Genomic DNA, 23,362 nt, shown 5'->3' on the forward strand with positions numbered 1-23,362 from the left:
ATGTGCATGACCATCTCGAATCTCCCGAGGAACCCCAGGGCGTATGCATTATCCTCATCCCATGGTACAGATGAGAGAGGAAGCTTAGGAAGGTCACCTAAGCTGCTCAAGGTCACAGGCTTACTGTGTCTCCGATCCACGACACTTCTGACTGCCAAGTCTACAGGGACATTAGAGTCACACACACACACACACACACACACACACACACACATCTCCCCAACCCAGCTTGGCCCACTTACCCTCGTCCAAGGATCTGTCAGATCAGGGGGAGTCTGTCCACCCCCCTTAAACTACTCCAGCAGCACTGCCTGGAATGGCGGCTACAAGGCCAACCTGAGGTGTTGCTTGTCCGGTAATAAAATACTCTGGCAGTTGGGGACAAGATGGCGAGTAGACTTTCTTTTCAGAGGTGGTTTATTGTACTACTACTACAGTAATGTTCAAAGTACTTTATGAACCAAGCGTTAACGTGCCTTTAAAATGTTTAATTCTCTGGAAATAACTCCTATACTTGGAGAATCTAGCTGGTTAGTGCCCGAGCCCCAATTGGTTTTGTTCTTTGAGCCTCTATGTGTCAAACACCGCTCATTAGCTCCAACTCTGTATTTTCTTAAACAGTGGCCTCATGTTGCTCTTATTGCCGGAAACGATCTGAGCAACGAGGTTATACCTGTTAACAGAATCTAATTCATTCAGGTCACTTGAGCCAGATGTGAAGGACAACAGTTACCCCGGTAGTGATGGAAATAATTGAAAGTGTGTGATTTTCACAAAACGAAAGGGACCAGTGACCTTTTTTCTGAAGTCTCTGCCCTTGTTAGTCTGGTCCACCCCTTGTTCATAATCGTGTTTTCAAATCATATTTCAAAAATGGACCTTCCGTTCCCCTTTGATTATATTGTGGATATCACACATTTTGTGCCAATACTCTGAGAGATGGGTTCAGAAATAGCATTAGAGTGTACCAGGGGGAAGTCTCCCAGGCACAGATGTTCCCTTTCCAGTGATAAATATTGTAATTGAACCAGAACAGAGAAACCACATTAGCTGCCCACATGCCGGGCAGCAGGAGCCTCTCTGGGTACAGCTGAGTTGGGTAGGAGAGGGCACGGGATGCCTTCAGACCTTGGCTTGGGAGCCCATGCCCCTCGCTCTGCTCTGTCTGTCCCGGTGCCCGCGGCAAGGTGTGGAAGCAGCCACGTGATCTGCTGGGTCCCAGAATGCTTCCTCACCTGGGGCCTCCATGAGAACGAGGCTAGGGAAGCAAGACTGAACAAAAGGTGCCTGTTCATCTGAAAAGGTGGTTTGAAATTACTTAATCATGTCTGCATCTTGGTGGACAGTGAGATGTGTGCATGTGCGTGTGTGTTTGGTCTTGGGGTGGGTTTGGTTTTTGTGGGGTCTGGTGTTTTTTGAATTTTTGTTGTTTTTGTTTGAATTCCTTTTTGAACTCCAGTGTGAGGCTGCTTTAAACAACTCGCGTCCCCAACTTAAACGAGCACAGTCTCCCACAAGACAGAACCGTTTGCTGCTGATGCTTGCCCATCACAGTCATACACTGTGTATGTGTGAGAGAGGTTGGCTAGGAAAATTAAAACCTCAGATTAGTGATCGATCGTAGGAATCATCTCAAGCAGACCGTACAACCAGGCACCAAAATAGTGTTTTCGTCAACTTTCAGGAAGTTGTACCAAAGCCAATAAAGGTGCAGTATATAATTAAAGTTTTGATGTATTAATTAGACAATCTGAGAGCTCACTTGGAGATAAAAGGACACCAGATGTGTCAAGGAGAAAAAGTTGACATGCTTTAGATAAAATTTAAAATCAAAAGCCTTCAAATCGTCTTACACTCTCTTATACCAGAATGATTGCTTAGTTCAAAGTCTCGCTGACAATTTAACACATTCAGTTTGATCATTTGGGCTCGGGATTTTCTTTTTTTCTCTTTCATATTTGCCCTTCCCTTGTCCCCCCAGATAATTTCTGAGATGATAGAAGAATATACAGTATATCAAACATCTGATGGAGGGTTCCCTCTGGGATTCCTGGCTTGGAGGGTCAAGCCCCGTTCATATCTCATCCTCTTGTTTACAAGAAGGAAGGCGGGCTTTCGGTCTTATCACCGCCGTCCACTCAGGTCAAGCTTTTAACATGAGCAAAGGCAACTAATGCATTAATATTTATAAGTTGTAAAATTTATTGACTTTAAAAAAAAAACAACAAAATCTCAGTAAAATCTCACATGCCTGGAACTTGATATTTAGTGGTGACATTCTCTCTTCTTTGTATTTATTACGAGCGTAGAAGTAGTTTCACTTCCCGCTGGGATGTATTGATGGGGAATAATGAAGTTACCCGTCATGGAGAGCAGGGGACCAAGAGCACACTCATCCTTGGCCGACAGCAGCCCTTTCGCTGGAGCACGTCCTCTCCTCCTCCTTTCTCCCATCCGCAGAAGCATAAAATGAAACGACTCTCGGGCGCGGAGCTGGTTTCCCCTCCCCTTTGAAATCAGATTGGGGCGGGAGTGTCCCGTTTTGATTTTCCCTCCCTTCTCTCCTTCACATCGCCTCATCCCTACTTCACATCATTAATACGAATCTCTTTTCTTCTTTTCTTAGCTTTTCCCAAGTAAGGTTCGGGGTTCCAATTACAAGACACAGATCTTCGGTACGGGTGGGGCGGGGAAGCTCTTGGTTTCGGAGGGGGACATCATCAAACAAACATCTCAGTGTGCTCATGCCCTTGTTTTGTCATTACTGATCATTGTTGTGTTCAGCATTGTGGGTTTGATTTTCCTTTTTTTTTTTATCCAGATCCCCCCACAACCATCCCTCCTCCCACAACAACCACCACCACCACCACCACCACCATCCCTACCATCATCACAGGTACGGTACCTTCATGACCACTGAAGATGTCCTGAATGTATATTGTCTTTCTCGTATGTATGCAAAGAAGCCGGAACGGTCCCTTGAAATCCTTGGAATGGAATGGGTCCTCTATTTTGGAACTTCAGAGACATGAGATACTTTGTTCTTAAGCTGAATCTTAAGGACCTCGGAGAATCTTTTAACATCCAGGCATTTAGCGGTAGATCAGATATTTCGCAGCTTACGCTTAAGAGAATTCTTTTTTAAGCATCACTGTTCAAAGCAGGATGCTAGGGAAGATGGCCGCCTGGCTATGCGAGAACGTGCCGGTAGCTTAGGCTTAGCCACGGTTGATGAAATGGTAAGTATTCTGCCTTTGGAACTTCTTGTTGTCTTAATTCCATCTTAATTCATATGGAGGAAAATACACACCCTTTAACGGACCCGGGGGGGCCACGTTTCGAAATGCATCGCCCTTCTTCCTGCCCTGTGTGTGTTGTCGTGTCCCGAGGTCAGAGAGAGTCACTGTCCTCTCCGTGCTGGGTACTCATGTACCCATCCCCCACCCCCACCCCCACCCCTGCCCCGGCCTGCTGCCCTCAGTTAAATACTGGAGGTATGGAAGAGGCAGCCATAGCCTCTGTGGCTTTATCTTTTCTGGACTGTCTGAAACTCTTCTTCAAAATGAGTTTCACGGTCTCCGACTTGTATCACCGAGGGAGGAGGGATGCCATCCATCCCCTTGCTGGTACTCTGTGGCTCTCATACCACTTGACATTGCTTGCCGGGGAGCCCTGGAGCTCTCCTGTCTGCTACGGTGGGAAAGCCTATAGTTGCACTATGTCAGCTGGACGTGCGGGATTTCCTGACGTAAGGCTTCCCCCACCGCTGTGTGCGGGTTCCAGCCCCAGAACGTGTAAAAGTGATTATTCCATGAGGGGGAAATTTTTTTTTTCTTTAAAATAGAACTTCCCTGGTTCATTCTGTTATCCCAGGAGACTACAGGATCTCTCTGAGCTCCACGCCCCAGGATACAGGACTTCTATTAAAACACTGAATGTATAATTCATCATTCTTTTTGTGTAGACCCTCTTTACCACCCTAGACAAGGCAGCTGTCCTTTACACTGACTTTCTGGAGACACTCTTGGTCTTCATAGGAGTTGGTGGGACAAGCACGATGAAAATCCAGAGTGTTCTGTGGAAGGGGACGTTTATGAAAAAGGACGGTAGATCCCCTAGTCTGTTTTCTTCACCTTCCTAACCCATCACAGTGGGACGAAGAGAACTTTAGAAAAGGCCACTAGTGAGGATTTTCTGTCCGCTATTTACACAACCTTCAGTGCCTGCACTTAAAATCTTCCGAAAACCCATCAATTGGTTATTGTGCCTCACTGTAAACTCCGCTCCATCCAGGCTGCTTCCGAAATCCTCCTCTGTGCGTATTTCGTGTTTTAGTTTTGCTCTTCCTTCCGCTGCTTAAGCAAAAGCTTGTTAGCATAGCGCGCAGACTCCTCCCACTTTCCGCCTCATTGCTGAGCACAGCAAAGATGCTCCCTCCTTCCTGATTCCAGGTCAGCCACCCTCTCCACTGTCCACACCGGGAGCTAGGTTTTTACCTTTCGTGATTTCTTGCCGCTTATCCAGGTTGTAAACTGAATTAGGCTTGAGCTCTCAATAGTAGGTTTTCATGAAATTTCCTGTGAATGGCCCTTTGGACGTCCGGGTGAATTATATATACCTCCATCCCCCGCTGCCCTTTTGCAGTAGTCGGTTCATCTTTGCAGAAGGGGCCCGGGGACGAGCCAGCCCTTAACTACCTCTCATTCTAGAGGGTTCCCTCTAGGTGACTGTGGCTAGACAGGTCTATATTTTAAGGCAGTGGAGGCCTTTCTCGCTCTGTAGAAATGCCCCATTTCTTCGTAACACAGAAAAACACTTTTCATCTGTGTCTGGCCTCTCGCTAGCTCAGGCTGGTTTTTGTTTTGTTTTGTTTTTAAGACTTTTGCTAGCACCCCCTGAACTCCAACCCCCTCACTCTCTGCAACACAGCAGAGGTGCCTCTGCTCCCAGCTTTCAGCATTCACCCCCACCGAAAGCTTCTCTTGTGTCCTCAAACAGCTACAAGTCGCTGTTATCACCGTTCCAAGCAGAGAGACTCCGTGTAAAAGGAAATCTTCAGAGCAAAAGAGTCCTATATTCCCGTCCACATTGAAGGTGCCTTTAAACAGGGGTTTGTCTTGGCTTCTGTCTCTCTGTTCCCGACCTCGAGACTCCAGGGGATGCCCCATGAGCCCCCAGATGCACGGTAGCCTTTCCGCACCAGCACTTGAACCCTGGCCACACACAGGGCATCTGTGGCCGTGAACACCCTGATTCTCCCTGGCACCCCCAAGAGTAGTTAGAGCAAAATTGCCACTGAAACACATCGTAGGATCTGCTGCCTTAACGGACATGATCTTCTAGGCTTGCTGGGTCTTAACAAGCAGCTTCCGTGTATTTATCTTGCCTAGAAAGTACACTCGTGGATTTTAACATTTGCTCCTTACTTCAAACAGATTAAAGGTTATGGAGCTGAATGAGCCTGTGTCCCATTTTAAAGGTCCAGGCTATCCCTGAGATTTAGACTGGTTCCTAAAAAATCTTCCAGACCGAATCTTGACAAATGGATAGCTAAATTAATTTCCACTCTTCTCTCTTGCACTGTTCGCTACATAACAGCCACCCGTTAGCCTTAAAAGCTGCAACAGCTAAATCCAGTGACAGTAACATAAAGCCTGAACTTTAAAAAAAAAAAAAAAAAAGAAAGAAAGAAAGAAAAGAAAAAGAAGCAGCCCACAGTCCTCCATTTCTTTTCTCCCACTCAGATGCAATAACTGAAACCCATTCCCCAGGTCAGAGTTTCATTACAAGAAAATGTACAAATGCGATAGAAAAATATTTTTAAACTTGAAAGGCCATAGTTGATTTCTGATTCCTCGGAAAGGAAGTGCTCCGGCGCTATCTTTTATCTTCCATAACCAGGGTAATCGAATTGTTTTCCTTGTTAGAGAGGCAGACCATCATTGAGTCCCCAGTCACTCGACTCCCTCAAAAGCAGGCTAAAGATCCTCAGAGGGGATCCGAGTCTGAGGTGAGTCCAGTCCGAGGTGAGGTTTCCATCTCGAATCTTACACTTGCCTGGTGGGAGGAGCTGGGCAGCTCTTTCTCCCGTCTCAGGTGCATGGAGCCGGTCTCCTGACCTTCGCGTGACGGCACACACCTCTGGCAGTAGAATGGTCTAGGGGAGGAATTTTTGAATGCTCTGGGGTACTGAATGGAGTATTTGATGTCAACTTGCCCCATCAGCCTTGTCGCAGCTTTGCAACCATTAGGCCGTTCATTCATTAGAATCTCTGTCTTCAATTTAAAAAAGAAACCATTGGAGGGTTGGAATTGAAATGGGAGCCATCCAAAGCCTCACTGTAATTTGCCATGAGCTTCTTGGGTGTCTCTCCCATCTCATGCACACTGGTATTCTGATCAGGTACATCTGTTCCGATTAAGGCAATTGGCAGCGCCCTGCCTTTTTTTTTTTTTAATCACATCAAGTTGTCCATGTGGTTTCATTTACAAAGATACACGCTGCGATATTGAAGAGCAAACCGCGTTGTCCAAACTGTCCCCAGAGCCCTCTGTTAAAATAGAGGGCCAGCCAAACCATCCCCTGGGCTCAGAGTCCTTCATGCAGATTCTACTCCGAAATGAGAACCAAATGAGTGTGGGGGAAGGGAGAGGGTCTTTTGTTTTGTTTTGTGTTTGGAATTTTCTTTGAAGTTAGCTGACTTGAGGTATGAGGTGTAGATAAAATTGGATCCAGCTTCTCCCTCTAACCATCCCCATCTTAGGAAAATAGTGTTTCCCTCCCTAGATAATGTGGATGTTGTATTGTTTCTGCTCGGTCCTGTCCTTTGATGAGGAGTCTACCTTAGAAAGCAACACAGCGCTCGGTTATAAGCACCCTTGGCAGCTTCAGTAGGAAATTCAGGCTCACTGGGGCGGGGGGCGGGGGGGGGGAGGCCAACCTCTAGGTCACTGTACATGTGACTGTCATAAATTAAAACATTAAAATCACTTTAGAATAAGAAATGAATAGCTACAGGGCCAAGTCCTGGAACACATTTAAAAATCCTTTCACAGGAATGAAATAGGTCATTCCTAAATGAGTTTTTCCTCTTTTTTAAAGTACGTATACAATTCAGTATTTTGTGTTTCCTGGGGAAGAAAACAACACTGTTCTATTGCTTGGTATCTCAGCACTCCAAACCCAGGGTACCTTGGAGAAAGTGAGTCCCAGCCCACAGGCCCACACTGTTACCTTGGCTTTCATAGTCTGATATCCTAAGCCGTTGCATGTGTGAAGTGTATCCAGGCCCAGTTCCTTCTTTTTTTTTTTTTAATATTTTATTTCTTTGACAGAAATCACAACTAGGCAGAGAGGCAGGCAGAGAGAGGAGGAAGCAGGCTCCCCATGGAGCAGAGAGCCTGATGTGGGGCTCGATCCCAGGACCCTGAGATCATGACCTGAGCCGAAGGCAGAGGCTTTAACCCACTGAGCCACCCAGGCGCCCCCAGGGGAAAGAAGGACACCTGTGCTAAACTCACCCTGTACCAGGACCATCAAAACAACACGTAGAGAGCCTGGCTTCACCTGGAGCCACTTCTCCAGGTCTTAGCCCCGCGATGCCTCCTCTGTGCCGCGGGTGATGGCGTGGTGCCAAGGGCTATATGCTTATCCACCAGCTTTTAGGCATTCATTCAACAAATACCAAGCCCCCGTAATACATAAAGTATTATGCTAGTACCTGGGGAGGCAGAAAATTCCTTAAGCCCCTTAAAATGTGATAGAGAGACTAGGTTCTCTACCCTGGAACCCAGGAGCGGGAGGTGCTCTGCATCGAGGGCCCACCCTGTTGCCAGAGCTGGACTGGGGAGAGCATCGCAGGAGAAGTAGCGTGGTCTGCCATCGAGGAATGCATAGAATGGGGTAAGAAAGGACGGCGTTCTGGAAAGTAAGCATGATGGCCCAACTTCAAGCATCCGTCTGCAGGTGTGTGTGTGTGTGTTTACGTTCCAGGCATATATTAAGCCACTGTTGCTAGGACATATACAACTTCCATTCTAGAGTGTTTACTAAATTCCCTTTTTTTTCCAGAGTTGGCTTCTACTCCATTAAGACCGTGTACCACTCATCTTTTACTGAATACTTACTGAGTGTTACTGATGGGCCAGCGTGCCTGGTAACAAGCATATCATGAGGGCGCTAGAAAATACGCATGAGCCCCCTTCTCAAGTTTTTGCCCCCAAATTGCGTGGCCCTTCTTTTTCATACTGTCCCCACTGCGTGCATTTTTATTTTGCTGACGATTAGAGACCCATTACCAACAGCATTATAGCCAACAAGCTCTTCACCCACACTGATTTATGAGGGAGTGGAAGCAGTGAGAACGCTATGGCAATGAAGCTCACCTGATTCTGCCTTTTTTAAAAAAAAAGAAATGAGAGGTGGGAACGGAGATTTTTTCTTTTGCTTCCATCACAATTCCCATACTTGTATGTTCCTTGTTTTAAACGAATCCAAGAGATGAGGACTTGAAAGGTTCCCATACTAAAGATTCATCCCCAGTTCAGAAAACTAGCATCATACATAGGGGTTTCTTGGGCTTAGAAAGTGATCGATGGGGCTGTCTTGATGGTGGAAAGTGTAGGACTTGAAAGGACCCTTCCGTGTCTAGCCAGAGATGACTAGAAGCTCCTACTTCTAGAGCCGGTCCCTCTCCACCTTCACCCTCCTCTTCTGTTCCTCCCCTCCCCTACGCCTTCCCCCCACTTCCCCTCTTTCCACCCAGACTTCCACCCCAGGGTCAACAACGATGACTCATTTTCCTTGTGAGATGAAACCCCGGTAAGGGTTCCTATTATTTTCAGAACATCTGGTTTGCAAATGAAAAGATCTCAGGGGCACAGCAGCACAGGGAACAATTCTGAAGAAGCTTTTAACAAAACTTGAAATTGCTTAACAAAAAACCAATCCACTCCACACCCTCCCCACCCTGCTGTTCCCTGGTGCCCTACCCCAACCCCCCGCCCCCCTCAAGAAGGAGAGGGTGACTCTAAGAAGTAAGAGAGCTTTATCAAGACTTCCCTGTTTGGGCCTTTTAGCTTCTGTTCTGGCCCCCTTTTTTTCCAGCCCCTGAGAAATGGGAGTTTAATTAAAGCATAACATAGTTGGAAAGAAAATTAACTGAGAATCCAGTAGAAAATAAATTTTGAAATTTAATTTTCCGGCACGTATTTTTGCTTTCAATAGATTTCAAATAAGTCAGAAATAAATAAAGAAATGAATTTTAAAAAACTATATTTAATATATATTGGCCGGCGAAACACAACTATGAAAATAAAATTATCAGGGGAATTCCTCGCCTGCCCTAGTGTCTAGATTTAAAGCAGCTCCGTAACACAAACTGAAGGGGAATTCAATTAAGAAAACCCATTGGCTCCTTATTGACTTTAGTTAAGAAAATAAACTCGGGGAAAGTGTATTAAAATATGTCTGGATTGCTTAGTACGCTTCCATTTAAGCTTATGACAATCAAAATGGGAGAATTTAAATTCTTTACAATTAAGCTCTGCTTCTGAGCAGATTGGGTTCTCCAGGTTATTACACTGTGCATTTTTTAACGTACACCCCGCACACACGCGCCCCAAAATGCGGTCTTGCCGTGAATCGGGGCGTTCTAAAGCAGGAGCACCATGGAGCAATCGGAGAAGAAAAAGTATTTAAGGTTGTGAATTTAATTTTGTTCTAGGATTTTCATTTTCATTTAGCACCCGTTGTGTGTGAGACCACGGACTAATTTATGGATTAGTTTTAAACCCCCAGTCTGTCACACTCAATGAACAATTCTAAATTGGAGAGAATCCATATGAAAGGATTAGAATGTGCCACAGTGGAGCTTACACATGACTGTTTCAACTGAATATTGCCCAGCTGCCTCTCGGGCAGCAATTTTTTTTTTTTTTTTTTTTTTTTTTGGCTACTTGGTTAAACGGCTACAGTCTCTAATCTCACACATTGTCAGAGCCATTTCATTCTGTAAGTATCTTATACTGCCACATGAAATATAGGTGATGTTTAATTTATTCAAGATAGGATGCCATAAACTGTTGTATGGCGGGGAGACCGAGGAGTCAGTATTTCGTGAAATGTGCATCTTTCAAAACGTGCAGGGCCTGCCCTCGGATACCTTGTTTGATGATACTCGTAAAACAGCAGAGAGGGACTATTAAGGCCGCACACACTGACTGGGTTTGCAGGAAGCTGGGATTGTTTTTTTGTTGTTGTCGTTGACCACATAAAGTAAGTATACGATAAATTTGCCCTATTGTAATTAAAATTAAAATCGAGACAATAGCTCAGCAAGGCCTTTTTTATTCCTTAACCCTACAGCCCCTGAAGCCCAACTCAACTCTTTGTGACCTCTTTCTCTCGGAGGCCTGGCTCGGATGAGTTTCTAAAGGCAGCAGCAAAATGCAGTTGTAAACAAGTCTTTGTTAGGACAATTAGGCGCTGTCATTTTTCAAGCTAATGACAGCGTTTCTAACTTGTATTGGAAGTGGACTCCTGGCGTTTGGTTCATACATCCCGAATGTTATCCAACAATGGAGTGACCCCACGAGTTGATTCACAGGGGTGTTGATTCACAGGGGTGGCCTGGCACCTCTCGCCAGTCTTCTGATTAAGACACCCCGAATAAATCCCACTTCACAGAGCGGCACTCCCTTCAGAGCCAGGGTGTCTGCGGTTTCTGCATGAAGTCATAATGCAATTAGGAAGGAGAATTAGATTCTGTCACACTGCTCTCCTGCGGGGAGCACAAAGTCACTTCTAAAGAATTTTTTTTTTTAATTCTTTACTTGGAATAGCCTCTGTTCAGATAGCACACCAGATGCTCTTAGAGAAATAGAATCGGTGCCTCCCCCAACACTCCCTCACACCCTCTTCGAACTCTGTGGCCAACCTGTGTGTCTGCTGCGTTCCTCTGCTCTGTTGCTGACCATGGCCTTGCCACTTCCAGCTGCAGTGACTTGTGTGGTTTGACTTGAACATGTGTTTGCTTTTAACTGTCCTAGAAGATGTTTCCACCCCCCACCGGCATCCCTTTCTCCTCCTCTTTTGGGTGCAATTGATGGATTTCCCGTCCCCATATTGGGGAAGCAAGGTGCACTGTGGACTTGGCTCATTCATTTTCTAGTGCCCACAAAGGGCACTTAATGCCTAGGGTCACTTAACTTAGTTTCCTGATAAAGCGGACAGCGCGGTGATGTAGGAAGACGGTAAAAGGAGCCGTCATCAGTTCATGCTAAGATACGAGTTTTGAGGGCTCTAACCTCTAGGATTTACTCCACCTCCTCCCTTTCATGTTTACGCTACTTACTTAATCGCTAAGATTACAGCCTATGAGAAGCACTACTATAAAAATAACCAGCCAAAGTGTTTATTACTTTTTTGAAAATTTTTTAAAGGAGCCAGTGGCTATCCATAAAATGTGTTAGCATGTATGTAAATGTTTCTGTACAAATGTGCATTTGATCTTGCCCCTTAAGCTGAAAGCACCTGAAACTAACACTTGACTTGGAAGTTTCTAGTAAGGAGGTGTGTCAACTGTCGTGACGATCCCGTGTAGTGATGCTTCAACTGTACAATTTTTGGTATTGTTTTTTACTGCTATTTTATGCATACAGACTTGACTTGTAAGTAAGTATTGTGTTCTTATGCGGTGTATCTTATGTTTTTCTTTCCTTCATCAATTCTTCAGAAACTCAGCTATAAGTTACGTTAAAGCTGCAGTGGCTTCTCAGACTGCTGGTTAATCCTGGCTCCTTAGAAGGGCTGCAATTGTTTTGATGGTTATAGGGTCCCGAGGAAAGCATGCCAACTGAGGGGGAACACCGGTGTGAATTCATGTCCTGATTTGCAGATCAGAAGCACCAGGCTCATTTGACCGGGGGAAAAAAAAAAAAGAAAAAAATGTGGCATTCCATTGCATTTAAACATTGCCTGTGTCGAGTCCGGAAGAGTCTTTGGGAGTCTCTAGAACTCATGAAAATAATTACTAGCTTAAATAGCTGTGTTAAGGGTGGGAGGTAGGGGAACAGGTAACTACTTGCAGTTTCAACCAAGAACGCCACCCCAGCCAGAGATGACGAGCTCATGTCACCATCCCTTCCTGGCCAGAAGGGGATACTGGAGAGAAACATACTGGAGAGGTGTAGAGCCAAACACGAAAGCATGGCCAGATGGGTTGACTTTGGAATGAAGTTGGCCACAGGAGTGGTGTTTTTTTAAAACAAACAAACAAACGACTGGAGAAAGAATGTCATCGTGCACTTTGTTAGATATTTATCCCACTTCCCTCTAGCCAGAAATAAAAAGAAAATTTCTTGAGCCCCTTGAGCCATTCCCTGTGAAGAGGAGCCAGGACGGCACTCCTGGTTCGAAGCCCAGCAGAAGGAGGAGGAAACTTGAACAGCATCGGAAATAGAAGAAAGAGACCACGGTTTCTTCAACAGCAAGTGCATCTGGCAACGCGAAGGCGGCCACAAAGGCGGGGGGCTCCCCGCAGCTCCCCACAGCGAACATGGTGCTGCCCTGGGAGCAAAGGGATGGCTGGATACTGTGATTTGTGGAAAGTCACGTGATCGGAAGTGGTGTTTGGCCAATTGTGCAGACTCGGGTGTGTCCGTGGTGGTCTTCTGCTCTTAGGTTGGAACCCAGGGAGCACTGCAAAGTGAAGAAAGGATTCCTGGTGGCCGAGAGAGGGGGTTGAGGGTGGGGGTAGGGGGTTTGTGTCCAGAAACTTTATCGGGAAACTGTTAATATGTTCATTCCCATGGCCTCCCAGTCCGTGGAACTTTCCAGCTGAACGCTGCCAAAATAATAATGCGGGATGGAAAACTTGAGCTCATGTGTCCATGTGCAGGCATCTGAGCGTAAGCCGTAGAGGATCCTCAAAGTGTGATTGTTTCACTGATGCCTAATGGGCAGTCACAAAGCCCAGGCGCCTGCGCGGGCTGGCTTCAGACAAAGGCAATGTTTGAATGTATGAATCCCTTGCTCCGCCAGCCTGCCGACTGAGCTTTTCCACCCCAGTCCTGAGCCTTTATGTGTTTAGAGCCACCGAGTCTGCGCTGGTGTTTCCCCTCACTTTGCATGTTCCCCCGACTATGGACTAGCAAGTAGATGTGTCCTGGCAAGACCCCCAGAACCACAGAATTGACTGTTTTCCTCACTGGCTCGCAGCTTTGAGCTGAAGGCATGTCTTAAAACAGTGCAACTCACTTCAAATGCTTTTTGCTTTTCATTTATTATTGCTTGTCACGCGATGTTCTTTGAAAGCTTGCTCATATATTATCTGTTCCATTTTTTTCCATTTTCCCTTTTTTTGCATGCCGTTCCTCCTGTTTCCTCCCTTCCTCCAATCCTCTGTTCCCGTCTGTAGACACGGCAGCGACGACAGAGCCCGCAGTTCACGGTTGGTATCACATTACTGTTTATCTACTTTCTCAGCACTGCTGAGAGGCAAGGCAAGCCTGGGAAAAAGAGAAATGCAGTCTTCAAGGGAAATCGTATTTCGAGTAGACTGATCTCATACGTAGACTGTAATTTTGAAGGCTTGGAAGGATGTCGAGTCTTGTCATTTCTGTTGTGAGTTCAGGAGCCCATGGTTGCCGTCTGGAGCGAGGCCAGTGACTGTCAGGCCAGGGTGCGGGAGACCCAGCCACATGTGGCCCTTACGGATAGAGCGCCACCAGACCCCGAAACACGAGGGATTTCAAAAATGATTATTGACCTAAAAATCATGGCCTTTGGATTAAAGGTCCAGTTGCTTTCTTCGTTTATAGGCTAGAGTCCCAGGTACATTTGGAAGAGGGGTCATCCTTGACACTCAGTAGTTGAGGCCGTGAAGGACATGTAAGGGCAGAAGGGTAGTCCGGTTTAAATTCAGGAGGTGGTGGCAGGGGAGGTCATCGCTCTTCTCTTCATTATGTTCCGCATCATAGCTCCCTCTGCAAACCCGGGCCAGTACACTCTTCATTTCCATGTGCGCACGCAGGCTTGTGCTAGTTGCCCTGGGCAGGAAGCCTCTCCAAGCCAGGAGGGACACCAGATGTAAAGTTTAACAGCATTAAGTGAGACTGGAAAGATCGTCTGTGTGTGGGTTTATCTCGTAGGCAAAATACTACAAAGTTGGTTAAGGTTGTAAACAAAAAGTGACTAAAAAAGAAAAAAACAAAATAGCCATCGGGACATCCTTTTCTATTTCCTCTCTGACTTACCAGGTTGGAAGAAGCTCATTAACTTTTCTGTGTCTCTCCAGTCAGGAAATTAGAATCATGTTTCATCTGTATATGACTTCATTCCCTAACTCTAACCTAGCACAAGTGATATTGTGCTTGGAAAAAGGATGTTACAAATCAAGCTAAATTTTAATAATTGAGTTCAAGGGGATTTTTTGGTAAAGGGCCTACTGAAATCACTTAGCACATTGTACAGGGCTGGGCTCCACCATTTCAGCGGCAGGGGGTGATCAGCCAAGCCTTATAGCAAAACATTTCTTCCTAGCACAGACAGACTTCCTTAAAACAGACCTACATTGGAGGACTTGGTAGTTGGAAATCTCTAAGTGAAACCTGTCCTATGTGAGCTGTCCCCGAAGGTCAGGCCTTGATGCTTGGCCCCCTGCCCCTAGTCCCCATTTGGACTTTCTGATGAGGAATTCCAAGAGAGCAAAATGAACTTGGGTATGGAGCCTTATTTTCGTCCCCACACCCCTCCCGCCTCACCTGGCCCTTTCCTGTCACCGGGCACAGAAGGAAAAGGTGAAGGCCGAATACACTGGCAATCATGAGAAATCAATTAGGTATAAAACCTCCACTTTCTAAGGTAATGCCCCATAGTGCTTGCTACAGCTCAGGCACTGCACTCCATTAAGCTTAGTTATTTGTAGGTTTCATCATTAATTGAGCACTTCCTGACTTTTATCGATTAGTCACAGAGCTTTAAGGCTATTTTAATGCCGTTCAAGAGATTTTGTTCTATTCTTTTTAAGATGCTTTAAGTTCTGAGCTTCCCATAATTGACTCCAGGGTCGAATGTAACCATAAGATTCCTGAATTCTGTGAGATCTTTGAAGAAACATTGATCATTTATCTCCTAAGACTCCAGAGTTCTATTTTCTAGGTCCCTTCGATAAAATCCATGTACTTACGTGACTCTGATGGATGTAAGTCTTGGAGTCGGCTGAGGTATTCCAAGAAGGAAATATGTTCCCTGATCTGAAAAATGAGAAGTTAACCTGGGGCCCCATCGTGGTCTAGGACACGGTTTTTGGTCAGATCTTTCTTCCTGGAAAGAGAAAGTGACAGTGATCTCTCTTTTGTGGTGTAATGAAGAGACACTTGGAATCAGGCTTTCTAGCATTCCTGGGGCAGAGAACAGAGAAGCAACCACTGCCTTTTTAGTTCAGGGACAGCGATACACCACCAGGATGTTGTTCACTGGCTGGCAGCCAAGAAATGTTGGGGAGGAAGAAAAAGAGTTCTCCCCTCCCCCCTCCCACACGTCCACACACGCTATTCCTTAACAGCAGGAGGACAGAAGTGATAACCCAGGATGGTCCCCTATGTAACACACGTATAAACACATTCTCCTAACTTGTCTGATACCCTCATAGTGTCCTCACAAAGAGGTCCTACGGCCCACGGCAAACAGCTTTAATGAAAGCCAAAGGAGTATCTAGAATCTTCCTTGATGGAGGGGAAATGGTCTTCAGGTCAGTCATCGGGGTAGAAAAGGTGATAGGATATGGTGGAAACTATAAAGCAGGGACCCTATCTGGAACCAGATTGTCTTCAAGTAAATTATGGCTAAAACCCAGCTTCTTCAGTGCAGCAACCCTTTGACTGACATTCACTTGAGAATAACCTTGAGATGTTCATGAGAGAGATCTGGGCCTAGAAAAATGGCGTGGCTGGAGAACTTGGCAACTCAAATGACAAGACATATTAGGTCAGCCTGTCACGACCACTTTATTGGTCTTAAAAGGATTCATTCTGGAGTTCCTTCTGGAGTTCTCCTTTCTTTTATAAAAATGAAAAAAATAATTTGTAAAAAAAAAAGCTTTCCCTTTGAAGACTCATTAAAATACTTTATTCAAGCTTGTGTTGCTAGAGTACGTAAGAAGTGTACGAGTTGTTGATGTATGTTGGTCCTTTGTTCTTACCAATATCTGATTGGAACAAGCATGTATTGGAAGGTTAGAAGTGCATGGGCATGACTCAAAATCAAATGGATTTTCTCCAAAAAGAAAACAAACAACAATCCGTCACAATTGTGTTTTTCAGGATCTAATTGATGGTAGACGTAAAAGCGAGTGTAAGAATGGGATCTTGTAGACTAGGGCGGCCGAAGGGATCCTCTTTGAATAAGGATCTTGAGCACTCGTGTTTTTGGAGCTCATCCTTAAGGCCTGGCCAGGAAGAATCCTGTGTTATGCGCGCATGTCGAGCAATGCAAAAAACGCTCTGCCAAATCCTGGTACTACGTGGTCTGAAACTAATGGCAGAAATGCATGAGTGACTCAAAGCACGGGTGGTGTTGTCCTTAAGATGATTATTGACGTGTGGGTGCGCGTGATGGTTTTTGTTTGTTCAAGTGTGGGCGCTTCTCTGTGTCTTGTGCCTTGTTCTTTCTCAGCCCTGTGTGTACCCTCTCCCTTCCCCCACCCACCTCCCCTGTGTGAGGTTTGGGGTGACCGCATGCCCGTGGTCTGGCATAGTGCTTGTGTTTTTGCCGCACTGCAGTCAGCTGGCTTCCTCTGGGTCGGAGCTTCTCCCTCCCTCCCCGCCAGTCCCCCTCCCCCGCTCCGCTTCCCATTTTATGATTTTCCAGTCTACCTATCCTTTTGCTTTCCACCTCTTGATCTATCAGAGGCTGATGAGCTCATGAATTTACATATCCCAAATGAGTTTTTCAATAGTCTTTAATTCAGTATATAATTCTGGTAAGACTCAAACTGGGAACCCCCTGCAACAACTTTTCACTTTCAGTTTTGGTGGCAAAATCTTTGGCCTGTGCTAGATACAAACTCACACCCTAGTCCACTGCCCTCGGGTCGCCACCCTCCACCCCCCCCCACCCCCCCCCCCCGAAGCTCCCTTTCCCCGACTTACAAAATTTTATAAGTAATGCAAGCCTTGCTAGAATCCTAAAAGCACATGAAATTCTTGTCTTAACTTTCCGTTCAATTGCGGGCTCCCTCTGCAGCCCATCCAAAAGGCAAATAGCCAGCAGTGCGCATTATTACAACCGCTATGTCCGCCATCTGTGTATGAACCTCTCTGCACATCGCTCTGTATGCGTACACAACGGTGGCATTCAAAGGCTGTCATTCAGTCGAGGGACTCTGCAGACCTTGTGTGTTCTACTCAAGAACAAAGCTAAAGAGGTTTACGAATGGCTGCAGGACCTGAAGATTGTGTTTCAGCCTTGATATGCCGTTTGGAAACAATGTGCTACTGTTTAACGGCGTGAACCAAATTTCTGCTCGTGGGAAGAAGGGACAAACTCTCCACAAAAGCTGACAAAGCAGGAAGAACAGGATGACTGAGCTTTTAGATTAAAACTACCGGGGGCGTCTGAACTCTTATGGCTGGTGATGGAAGTAACAGTTTCCATAATATGGCCAAGTGATCAGATGTATGCCGCTTAGGTAAGAAAGAGACCATCGGCTACTTTTTCCTACTGGGAATGGTACTGGAGCCAGGGGGCTACATTTTTGTTTCCTTTGAGGTTTTCTTTCATCGTTCTTTTATGACATTTCCTGAAAAAGAAAAAAAAAATGAAACCCTAATGAACCAAACCCATAAACATTTGAAATTTTGCTTGACCTTGACTTTATTTAACTATCTCTAGGATTTCTTGCTGTTTCTAATGTTTGAGGTTTTCCTTAGCCTGGTTTAAGTTCGCCACCAAACACCACTTTTAGAAGCCAGCGACGTCTGTTGGAAAGGAGGGGTAACAATCTCAGAGGCACTGAGGAGGCCCAGGGGACGCGCAGCCCATACTAGACCATGAACAAGTGCAACACACGTCTGCCGTGCACACATGAAATTATCATGCTCAGAATTAATTGCTCCAAAAAAAAAAAAAGTCCCACATGGACCAATAATTAAACTTTTCGCTTGTTTAACAAAGTTTAAAGAAGTTTATTGGATACATTTTAATTAGAAGTGACAAGAAGGGTCTTCAGCAGATGATATGGAAGTTCAAAGAGAAAAACCAAGAAGGGATTGCCCATGTATTGTTAAATGGTGACGTTTCCTTTTGGAAAACACTGTCTGCCTCATAAAGTATATCTTTGTTTCCTTGAGAAAATAAGAGGTATATGAGTTTGAACATGAAAGAGAACTACCTCAGTCAGAGCAATTCTAGGAGGGAAATTTTGCTTGTCCTCCCTTGTACGCTCAGTGCCTCAGTACACTCTTCCAATTATACTTACTCAAAAATTATCCAACCATGGCCGAGCACTGTAGACTCATAAAATACAACAGTAGCGCAAAAACAAATTTAACGCCACTAATCGAAACGGCTTCCCACTTTCCGATGTAATCTGAGCAGTAGATTCCAGGTGGTTTGGTGTATTTTAAAATTTATGCCATTAAAAATGACAGTTTCATCTTTAATGAGGTGTATATCAACTGTCCGTTACTTTTTAATGGGAAACTTTGCATATCAGTGATATCTCATAAACGTATTTGTCTTTATTTTCTAAAATTAGCTTTCTAATGCCCTCCCCACGGAAGCAGGCATTCAGCAGTAAAGCCGCCTACTTGAAACATCCTTGTTTAATATGGTTCAGTGGGTGCCAAGCACGTATGTAGAAAGCTTTGATATTCATTGGGCTACGTAGAAGTGAGGGATTAGCCTTCTGAGAACTGCAAATTCATAATTAACTACAGAGAAGTACTTTATGTTGCCCATTTATAACAATTATTCAAATAATTGTATTCATCAGTCTTTATACAATGGATAAAGCCAATTAGAAATAGGAACACTTTCAGCCAATCAGATTTCAGGACGAACGGATAGCATCCCTACTCAGTTGCCTCTATAATTGATTGCCTTACTCACTACTTTCCCTTTTGTTGCCTAAATCTATAGTTTGGGAACATCCGCGGACTCAAAGCCTCCCATTTCTAATTGGCACCTGCCCTTGAATCTTGGCACCCAAGGTTCACAACGGAAATTCTTCCCCCGAGAGCTGACACGATGGCTTCCTTTCACACCACCAGCCTGGCTATCAATATTCACTTGGCTTCTTTATAAAACGACTTACAAAACCCAAGCTTTTATTGACCATTTCTACATGATTATTTCTGTTACTTTGGGTTTTTGGTTTTTTGGTTTTGTTTTTTTTAAACTAGTGTGATCAGTTCGACACTGCTTGTTTCCAGAGCATTTGTTTCATGCTCTGGTTGGTAGTTCACTGAGTATTACTCCCACATCATTCGTTCAGCAAATGCTTGCTGAGACTATACTCCGTGCTTGGCGATAGAGAAGGGAAGGATGAAAACTAAAGACCCGCCCCTCTCCCCGAAGTCCTTGGGGTTTCATAGGCCCACAAATATTCTTCCAAAGTGACCAATCCCATTAGAGAAGTGTTCGCAAATTGTGCAAATTAGAGGACCCAGAGCCATCAGACTGGACTTTGAGCAGAACGTCAAGGAACAATGAATGGAGGCCTCCTTAGATTGTCTCATATCTTGTGGTGGCTCATAATCTTCCTGAAAGGAGCAAGGAAAGCATGAGGAAATGGAATCCCACCCCTAGCCAAGCCTCCCGTTGTTTATCTACCTCCCGCTCCCCCTCCTTTGATTCAGATCAGAGCTAGCTGAGAGCTGGCCCAGCTGGCCAATGTTGCTGGTGGCTCGGTGAGGACCGTGCAAGCCCTTCTCCCCCAGATTAGCTCCTGGCCTAACTGCTTTCTCAGCTTTGAGGGTTTCATTTTTCAAGCATACCACTGATTTTTTTTTTTTAAATTCTCCTTTTTAAAAAGTCATTTTGCAAATCAGATTTTCTGATGAAGACATAACCTGCAATCTGTAGTTAGCAGATGCTGTACCATTTTGAAATAAGTGATCCAAGATCGTCATAAATTGATAATGAAACGTATTTGTCAGTATTGGCAAAGGATTGCAATTTACGGGAAAATGTGAAATAAAACTTACATACAGCAGTATGTAACCTCTAACTGTATTTGTATTCAAGGGCCATGTCCGAGCATTGACGGTTAACAATCAGGCTTTTTTTTTTTTTCTTTTTGCATGCTGTTATGAATGAGTGATTTTAAACATTCACCTTCATGTTTCATGTGCTTTGAAAGCGGAGACTGAGGAATCTTTCTGCCTTGATTGTGTATCAATAACAAAATGAAATGATTGGAGAAATGTACTTATGGATTAATGCATTCAAGCTATCCAAAAAAGAGAGAGATAGCAAGAGATTTGGCTCATGTTTTTGTTTTTTTTTTAAGAAATTCATCCTCAGTTTTGAAGTGTTTTGTTTATGTCCCTTGAGGAATGAAAAGAAAAATGATTTGTTTTTACTTGTAAGGCCTTACTCAGTTGCCCAATTCCGCAGAAGAACTGGACAGTGAGGACCTCTCAGGTAAGGGCTAGTCATTAGGTAAGGCACTGCGGGGTCCAACCTGTGCGTGCTCTGTCCACTTCTACAAAATGGCCATTTGGTTTCCCGGGCAGTTAATTAGCAATTGTGGATTTTGAGATAAAAGGAAAACAAATTTTTATTAACACTTTCTTCCGCCTCAGCCCCTTCTTTTTCCAGTGCTAGTGGCATGTATATTTCTGACTGGGACTAAGGGGGTCCGTGCAAGGGAGGGCAGCTCCTCGTTGGATTGTACGAAGGCCACTGTTTTCCGTGGCGTAAAATACTTTCTATGCTCTGGCTGTATAATGGTTCGAGAGAAATGTTTTGCATTCAAAGCAGTTTAAAGATGTTGGATTATGAGAGAAGATCTTCCTTTTAAAAAGAAAAAAAAAATTCCTATTGACCATCTACTTCTGTAGAATAGACTAGAAAAGCCACGTCATAGTTATCTTAGAGGTGGGGGGGGAGGGGAGGGGGCAGGGAGGAAGGGGGGGCCATTGTTTTGTCACACACCATGATGTAAACTAATTATCCACCTCAGACCTTTTTCACAGCACACTGAGTTCTTGCAAAAGTAGGTTTCATGCTTGATTCCAGGATTTAGGTGTTACTAATCCAGAATAAGAAGCATATCCTAAAAGGGGGGGGTGGTGCGGGAGGAGATTCAAAATGGTCAGAGCTAAACAGTTACATGAGCTGCCGTGATGTTCTGGGGCTTTCCTGCCAACCGGCTACAGCCCCTTCAACATTTCAATCGGTTAATTCCTAATAAATCAGTAAGGAAGCCCCCTTCCTCCTCATCACTGTGATGGAGGCACCAAGGCGTAGGGCTGCGGATGCTGACTCCAGCCTTTGGAAGGAAGGTGTCCATATTGCCCCTTGTTGAAGAGACTTCCCTTCCACTCCCTTGAATAGTTAATTGCGAGGTGATGGTACCTGACTGCAGCTTTCACCCAGCGAGAAAATCAAAGCCACCTAGACTTTCCAAGCGCAGATTTTTGGCCTCTCAGGAGCTTCCGTCAAACCTAGAAAAACAGGGCGGGTCCCTTTATTTTTCCACGTAGCATGTCCCAGCTTGAGCTTAGCTGTCAGATTTTCCCAAGTGGAAGCTCCGAGAGGCCGTGTTGGGTTTGTTCACTGCCGCATGCCTGTCGTGTAGCAGGCACTCGATTGATACTTGTTGGATGAGTAAGTTCCAAATCCTAGTGAATTCAGATACATAACTAGAAGATTAGAGAGACAGCCAGCCCATCAAGGGAGGGCTTCATTTTTGCCTCTTACGGATGGGATATTTAGAGAAATTGCAAAAAACATTAGCCTGCTTAAAAGAAGAGCTAAGTCCTGCTCCTTGCCTGGAATGTAATGCTGCCTATAAGCAGTCTGCTCTCGGGTCGTGTCCTGACCCTAAAGAACACAGGTGACCCCACGGCCCTGGCAAGGGGAACTTCTCAAGGATCCCAAGAAAGGACTGAGTCCTCACGGGCCTCACCCCTCTTGGCGGCGGCATCAGCTGAGGGTCACTGAGATCCGCAAAGGGAGTTTTTCTCCTCGTTAGGAAAGTGGGACCACGTCAGCCATCCACCCCTTCTTCAAGCATCATCAATTAAGGGAGCACTCCGGGTCCCTGAGCCCTGCATCAAGTCAGATGCGGTCTTGCCGCAGTTCTATCCATCACGCCCGAGTCCGGAGCAGTAAACCAACAACTGTTTGTGCTCCTAATAATTCGGTTAAATGAATAATTACGTCGTTCCCCCACCCCCACCCCCTCCAGGAATGCTGCAGTCCTGGGTTGCTCAGGAGCCATAAGTCATGTAGAACACTGATGATCTATCAGGCCGGGCTTGGGCTGCCTTTGCATCTGGTTTGATGAACTAATCAAAAACTGATTAGCACCTTTGTTCAGAGGGATGCTGATTAATCAATTACTATTGATTGTGAGCTTGGCTTCCCTCAGCAGCAAAGAGACATCCGAAGGGGGAGGAAAAAAAAAAACAACAACCAATAAAAATTGAGCAGCTGTCATAGTGTTTAAATTTATTAAAACAAAATACATTATTTTTTATGAAGCTGTCTTGAAATGGGTCACTGAAGGGGAGCATATTGATTGAGAAAGGATGAACTTCTCAAATTTCTGTAGCCTAGAGACTGAATTCAATTATAATACAAGACAAACAGGTTAACACCCGTCTTAAGCAGTCCATCAATAAATTAGAGTAGGTGTTGCGCATTTAATGCTAAACTGTGGTAATGAATAATATTACCATCCATTCCCTTTTCCATCTGGGTGGAAATTTCAGCCTTTCCTTATTAAGGATAGATGCTAGATCCAGCATTTCCTTAGAAATAAGGTCTCTCTTCTGCCCACTCCCCCCATTCCCCACTGCTACCTGAGCTAATGACAGTTTCATAAGCAACATATGGCACACTCCGTCCCCACCCAGCAGAGCAAGTTGCCCAGCGGATCCTCCTCTTTAATCTGCGTTAAAAAATTATGCTTGTGTGTAGTTCGGTGATTTAATAATTGGCAGACCTGGGGAGCTCCTCCAGTCCTACTTTGAACCCTTTCATTTACTTTTTTGGGTGTTCACGTTATTGACGATGGGCCCATAAGAGTTTCGAATTGTTTTGTCAATTACATCTGTTGTTTCCTGGTGACAGCTGGTGGTTATTGCCACCCGTGTGGAGTAGAATAGCTTTAAGCATACTTATCCTTCG

The 23,362-nt window shown here is 45.0% G+C and overlaps 1 protein-coding gene across 7 annotated transcripts in view; it reads left to right on the forward strand.

Moving 5' to 3' along the window:
- The window catches only part of CADM1 (cell adhesion molecule 1), a 335,225-nt gene that overhangs the window by 288,837 nt on the left and 23,026 nt on the right, over positions 1–23,362 (forward strand). For 2 of the 7 annotated variants that reach the window (XM_046016663.1, XM_046016660.1), the window contains exons 8-10: positions 2,822–2,896; positions 13,419–13,451; positions 20,594–20,647. The exons of 1 other annotated variant lie outside the window; for it this stretch is intronic. In XM_046016663.1, coding sequence (XP_045872619.1) covers positions 2,822–2,896; positions 13,419–13,451; positions 20,594–20,647 — 162 coding nt within the window. The remainder of the gene's footprint in view (positions 1–2,821; positions 2,897–13,418; positions 13,452–20,593; positions 20,648–23,362) is intronic. 4 more of the 7 variants (XM_046016661.1, XM_046016662.1, XM_046016665.1 and 1 more) reach the window with 4 other exon arrangements.

Source organism: Meles meles, chromosome 8, assembly GCF_922984935.1.
Source record: "Meles meles chromosome 8, mMelMel3.1 paternal haplotype, whole genome shotgun sequence".
NCBI classification, from domain to species: Eukaryota; Metazoa; Chordata; class Mammalia; order Carnivora; family Mustelidae; genus Meles; species Meles meles.